This window comes from Macadamia integrifolia, unplaced genomic scaffold, assembly GCF_013358625.1.
Source record: "Macadamia integrifolia cultivar HAES 741 unplaced genomic scaffold, SCU_Mint_v3 scaffold1430, whole genome shotgun sequence".
In the NCBI taxonomy this organism is placed as follows: Eukaryota; Viridiplantae; Streptophyta; class Magnoliopsida; order Proteales; family Proteaceae; genus Macadamia; species Macadamia integrifolia.
In genome coordinates, this window is record NW_024868201.1 from 22,058 (window position 1) to 29,064 (window position 7,007).

The 7,007-nt window shown below is 38.0% G+C and overlaps 1 protein-coding gene across 1 annotated transcript; it reads right to left on the reverse strand.

The window, feature by feature from the left end:
* Positions 1–3,557: 3,557 nt before the first annotated feature.
* LOC122063702 (peroxidase P7-like) lies at positions 3,558–5,421 on the reverse strand. Its single transcript, XM_042627398.1, has 4 exons — positions 5,030–5,421; positions 4,741–4,932; positions 4,466–4,631; positions 3,558–4,176 (listed from the first exon to the last, which is right to left on the reverse strand). The coding sequence occupies exons 1-4, from the start codon at positions 5,333–5,335 to the stop codon at positions 3,788–3,790; spliced, it is 1,053 nt and encodes a 350-aa protein (XP_042483332.1). The 5' UTR covers positions 5,336–5,421; the 3' UTR covers positions 3,558–3,787.
* Between the last annotated feature and the right edge of the window lie 1,586 nt (positions 5,422–7,007).

The window sequence follows — 7,007 nt, forward strand, 5'->3', positions numbered from 1 at the left end:
TGTCATCATTTTCATCCACATCACCCAAACTGGTCACGTCATCACCGCCACGTCGCTGGGTTGCCAACAAGGACAACCATGAAACAACAGGTTCATGTCTCGTTCAGTTGATAAGTGCCTTCTTTTCTTCAAAACTTTGAAGGGGTCAAAAAATTTTGAGTGGACAGAGGAGTGCGAAAAGTCTTTCAAACTATTGAAAGAATACCTAGCGACGCCCCCACTATTGACAAAGTCAAATACAACGGACACCTTGCAGTTATACCTAGCTGTATCGATAGTGGCAATAAGCGCGGTACTGATAAAGGAAGAAGGAAGAAAACAACGACTAATATATTACGTTAGCCAAACCCTTTTGGACGCAGAAACAAGATACAGAAAGATGGAGAAAGTAACATATTCCCTGGTGATAGCGCCAAAAAGTTGAGGCCCTATTTCCAGTCGCACACGGTGTGCGTGCTCACATACCAACCTCTGAAGAAGATACTGCAGAGGCTAGATATGTCCGGATGCCTAGTAAACTGGGCTATAGAATTGAGTGAATTCGATATCCAGTACAAACCGAGAACCACAATAAAAGCACAGGCCCTAACGGACTTTATAGCCAAGACAACGCTCCCAGATGAACCCCAGGAGTCTGTCGAGGCTCAGACAGAAAAGACTTGGACATTGTATGTGGATGGTGCATCAAACAACGTGGGAAGCGGTGCTAGGATCATACTTGTTATCCTTGAGGGATTCAAAATCCAGTATGTAATACGATTCGACTTCGATGCATCCAACAATGAAGCTGAGTACGAAGCACTAATAGCAGAAATAAATCTGGCGCGGGCCTTAATGGTACAAGAGTTAGTAGTGTATAGTGACTCATAGCTCGTGGTACGACAGGTGAATGGGGACTATGAAGCCAATGAGCAAAGGATGGCCAAGTACTTGAAGACAGTGCGAGAGAAAGTAATAGCCTTCAAGGAGTTCGAGGTAAGGCAGGTGCCGCGAGCAGAGAATGCCAGCGCAGACGCGCTGTCACAATTGATCACCTCTAACTTCGGGGACCTTGGACGAGCGGTGTATTTCGAAGTATTACCCCAACCAAGCACCGAAGGACCCCGGGAGGTATTACCAGTTGGCGAGGATAGCCCTAGCTGGATGGATGCCATAATCCAATACCTGAAGGAAGAAATACTCCCCAAGGACAAGGACGAGGCAAGGAAGGTATGAATGCGGTCAGCATGCTTCCTATTAAAGGACGAGACACTGTACAAAATAGGGTACACCACACCGTACCTCAAGTGCCTGAACCCTGCTGATAGTGAGTACGCACTCCGAGAAGTACATGAAGGGATATGCGGCCAACACCTGAGAGCCGGGCCTTGGCCCATAAAGTGCTAAGGCAAGGCCTGTTCTAGCCGACCATGAGGAAGGACGCAGAGTTGTTCGTCAGGAAGTGCATTAAGTGTAAGCTAGGCTACTGATCCTATCTTATGTGGTTTAATTTCCCTTAATTACAATATCATGAATTAATTCCTGACTATATATTATATGATCTTTTATGTAGGACTGTGATGCATCAATCCCTCTAGACAACTCGGCTAACATTGATAGTGAGAAGAATTCCAAACCCAATGTTAACTCCACCAGAGGATTTGAAGTTATTGACAAGATTAAATCTAAGGTTGACAAGGTCTATGGATGCTCCGTTGTATCATGTGCCGATATCTTGGCTGTTGTTGCCCGGGACTCTGTTGTTGCGGTTAGTAATAACAACTCTTTAATGACCTAACATTAATTGATTAATGATCATGTTTTCTTTCATTTTATCCACGATGATGGGAGAATCTCTTAATCCATGGATTCCGATGGTTGATGGGTTTCTGGAGTAATGCGTAGGAATATGGGGCTTCGTACGATAGGAGAAGAGGGAACACTAACACTCCAATTGTTAGGTTCTCTTTGAGTTTGGATCCTCTCCCCATACGGTGACTTCCCCACATAGGATCCCACCATCCTCGGTATATCAAACCAAATGTGCATTAAATGCTTCGTAGTCAATATACTGTAGGAAGGTGAATTAATGAAAGAAGAAAGAGCTTTCCCTTCCTTTCTTCACGTATAATTTATTTGGTAATACCTTTATATTGATTTGGCTTGTAATAAGTGAGTTAGCTCATAGATACCATTTTTTAAAGAAATTGTTAATAGGACAAATTAAAGAGTCCTTCATCAACAAGAAATTGAATAAATTCATTTAATTTTTTAATTCATAACTCTTTTTAATTTATTTTCAGTGAAATGTTTCATTCATGTTTCACAAAATACTTTAACCATTTGATAAGAATACTTGATTCTCATGCATATATCCACTTGATGTAAGTGATGATTTTTTCTAATACTTGACTATTTATGAAACCAACCCCGGCCCTTTATATAATCCAATTTGATTCATACAAAATTCACAGGAACTCTAGTCGAATTGCTGATCACTGAAGAGTTGTTGATTTTCCAAAATTTAAAACACTGCCTTAACCTTGTAACTATATAATATAAGGTTCTTACGGAGAAAAGGCCTGCAGGGTATTTATAACATGTTTCATATTGACCCGGCACATTGCCATGTCTGGTGTCACATCTGAAATGTTGCAAGTTGGATGCTTTACGCCTCTATACTTATTTTTGTCTATTATCAATTTAGTGGAATAGAAAGCAATCCTTGTCTGATTGATAAAGTTAAAAACATGACAAGACATTGGTCATGGAAACAGCTAAAACATTGTAAAACATTGAAGGTAAGTTCAACATTGTAAAACATTGAAGGTAAGTTCAACTCAGGTAAATATTTATAAATTGTTCCATGAGATTGCTTATGTACATTTTGAGAAGAGATCTGTTTTACTATCAACAGATAATCATGTTATAGCAGTTTATTCTCATCAAAGTTTTAAAATAGGGGAATTATCATGGATCAGTCAAGGTCAATACCATTTAGATACCAAGCTAAAATGATCCAAATTGGACTGGATGGTCCAATTTTTGCCGTGGATCATACTTGTGTATTGGGGTTGGAAAGATCACGATCTGGGATCTATCAAGGTTGACACAACTCTGATCCAGCCATTACTAATCAATCCAGTCCAAGTTTTAGAACCATAATCCTCACACCTCTCTTAGATTACTGAGAATAAACTATCATTATAAATTTATAGGAAAACCAACAAAATCACATGATTGTTGAAATACCTATATATCCTATAGTCTGTTAATGGCTCTTCGAAATCACCCTACGAACATAAGCGGCAGAATACAAGGCATGATACCCCCAACAATGGTGACATAATGAATTTATTCACAAAAATAGAAGCCAAATAGAGGGCTTTTTCTTCACAACCATGGTGAAGATCTTCTTATTCAACACAAGTAGGGTATTTGTGACCATAAACTGTGGGAGTTATTGATGAATCTATAGTCCAATCACATCGTGGATGTCAGTGGAAGGATACTTTTGTCTGATAATTGAGCCATGAAATAAGAAATCGAGAAAAGATTTGAAATGTAAAAGAAGAAAATAAAGCAGAACCACTGGCTTAGACATATATTTTATGATAAAGAAGATATGATCACCACCAGCCATTCGTACATTACTTATCCTCAATCATAGAGGAAGCAACCAAACCCATACATTTTACCCCAAAAAAAAAAAAAAAAAAAAACCAAACCCACATTGGATTTCATTCACTTTCATTATATAAGTTCATAAACATACATTAATAGAGCCTTCTATATTTAAGGCTCCTAATTAGTTCACCTTTCTACAATTGAGTCTAACCTCTCCCTTAATTCCAGTAAGAGGCTTAATATTACCCATCTTAATCATAGCCTCAGCAAAGTCACTGAAGAACACAGAAGGTTCATGAACATATCTTTTAACCAGATAATCAGTTCTGGAACTGCCATTGTAAAGCTCCTGGTCTGAATGAAGCAGCCCCTTTCCTCCCAATAAATTCTTATAATAGTAATTATCGAAATGGGTAGGGCTTACAGCATCAAGGTTGGCGAGGCTGTTATTGCTACCACTCTTGGGGCATTTGCTCCTCCGTAACTTGGCAAATGAAGCATCTATATTTGAGTCATTATAGATTCGGCTTCGGAATGAGGTGCACCTAGCTAATCCAATGGTGTGTGAACCTACAAGAGCAAGCCAAAAGAGTACATTATTTGCAGATGGTTCAGAGTTCAGACTAAACCCATATTTTTGTTGGGGTTTCATGCGAATGTAATTATCCCACATTAGATGTCAATAGCAATTATCCTTATCATACACGTGGTATCCACAACCAGGCTTCTCATCTAGTGGATTCCATGTGTGGATGATCAGGATCGTACTCTCTATAAGGACTTGGGTACCTTAACGGTCAGCTTTTAAAGATGAGTTTTACACAAGTCCCAACAATTCTAGCAGAGAAACCAAACATACCTGAAAGAGCCACTAAGTCTTTTACAGACAATCCATGTCCCTTAAAATTAGATATAAGAGCACTTAGGTTCAAAGTGGGTGCAGGGATGCTGGAATTGGCTGCAGCAAGGCTGGCTGTAGTAGAATCCCTCCTTCCTAGTTCAACTGTCCATGAAGGGCCACCAAGCTGCAAAAAAATTATTTCCCCATCGCACCATTAGGTTATTAACATCTTTACAGTGAGAAGATCCGAATTAGGATCTATAAATTTCGAGTGCTTGATGTGTGAAACTCACATATTCAACTGAATCACGAGCAGCCAAAGCAAGAATATCAGCACAAGACACAACTCCAGGGCACTCCTTCTCCAGCCCAGCTTTGATTTTGTCTACTACATTGAAGCCTCTAGCCGAATTATTATTCGGGGCCGCCATTTTTTCGCCTGTGAAATTGGCTGTATCATCCAGTAGTATCGATCCATCACAGCCCTGATGATACAACAACATCCAAAACCTTATACCACTTTAAAATGTTTTTAAGAAGCAAAAACAGGTTTAAAAGAGCAGTAGAGGACGGGGAACTCACATTTACAAAGCAATCATGGAAATGTAATCGAAGTAATGAGGCACCAATTCTTGTTTCCTTCTTAATAGCAGCAATTACAGTAGATTTCACAATGGAAAGAGACTTGGGGCAAGTTGATGAGTAGTATTTTGGGGAGAGCTTGCAATGAGCCACAGTGCAAGCACTTGCAATTAAGAGGGTCAAACAGAGAAAGTTGTAAAAAGCCATGAGATCTAAGAAAGGCAGAGGAGGGGGAAACCAACACAAAGTCTCAGGATTACAGAAATGGAGTTCAAATAGATAAGGAGAGTCAGTACGAAGGGACATGCAGTGTTGCTGGCATCAGCACTTGGATATTATTTGAACACATCAGGGGCTGCCAACTTGACTCAGTGAGAATTTAAACTTGTGTAAAAAGAATATATATCAGTTCGTACAAAAAAGTTCTTGAGATTTGATGTTGGTTTATAAAACTAGTCTTTTTATTTTCTATTTATTTCTTCTCTTTCATTGTACATGATAAGAAAAAATATTTAAGCATGGTTGAATGAAGAAAAATAAGAAAAAGAGTATAACCACTGAGGTTGGTATTTGAAGGTAATGCATGTCTTGTACTTTGTGGATAGGTTTGTGGCTGCCTCAGAAGGGCTATTAAATTTTGAAAATTTTATCCCTTTGTTTTTCCTTTTAATTATTGATGGAGGTAATTAGGGTTATGAAAAGAAAATTGTAAACACAAGTAGATGTGAAGAAGAGAACTCAGAAACCTTTTTTATCCTTTGTGAAATTATTCTTATTTCTCCATTGACTTAGGCACCTTATTGAATCATGTATATCTTTGCGGTGTGGTTGTTTGATTACTCTTTGTATTTGTTTCGTTTTACTTTCTACACTGTTTTTATGTTTTAGTTTTTATAGTTTTTCTTCATGGTAGCAATTGTATCATGGAATGGATGCCTCCAATTTATTTTTTTGGAGAAACTTTTCCTCCATCGCGTGTGAAAGTTCACCACACCATCCTAGAGTGTTTTTATTTATTTATTTATTTTTTAACTTTTTTTATGATTAGGGATTACTAAAGGGATTCATGCATCAACGATTCATAAATAGGGGCTTCTGTTTTGTCCCATCAAAGGTAGAACATGCACAAAAACTTTTGCCCTCATTTTTTTTTTATGTAGTATACTAATTTGAGTTTCGATCTAGTCCTTGTACAAGAATTATTTTCATAAAGTATAAAATGATTTTCTTTTGGCATATGGAGGAACAATCTTTATCTTCTTCTTCTTCTTCTTCTTCTTCTTCTTCTTCTTCTTCTTCTTCTTCTTCTTTTTTTTTTTTTTTTTTTTAGCTTTGGGGTTTGCAGAACTCGGTAGGCAGGATTTTTGAGATTGTGTATGCTGTTTCTTGTCCCTCAAAGCTTGTACATTATTTTTGATATAATTGATGGGGCTTCTGTACGTTGATCTTAATATTCTTATCCGAGGGTTAGACCATCATATTTCTGTAGCCATCACTAAGTAGGGAAGTAATTGTTTTCGAGAATAGATTCTTTGTAAAAATTTTAGTTAGGCCAATCCAGGAGTTCTATTATTCGGTTTCGTCAGGGCAGTGACTGTTTCAACTTTCAACAGTGAGAGGGAGGGACATGCCATGCTGGGCGGTGAATGTCCTTTTAATGAGAGAGAAAAAAAAAATGCATTAATTGCTTCATGTGAAAGCATTGATCACTCATAAAACAAAGCTACAATAATTGAAAGCAACAAGCCAAATTAACACAATGCTCCAAATTTTGGTTCGTCTATGTGGGGGTCACTTTTTCCATTCTGTGAATACATTTTATTAGAATGAAACTTAGCTAGCTGCAATTGCATGTGGTAATCAAAGAAATGAAATCTTAACTGGTATGTTAGAAAATATTAAAATCTAGAAAGGTATTTATGAATCCTATGGAAAAGTGTTTTTTTTTTTTGCCAACAAGATTGCATCTACTTGGTTG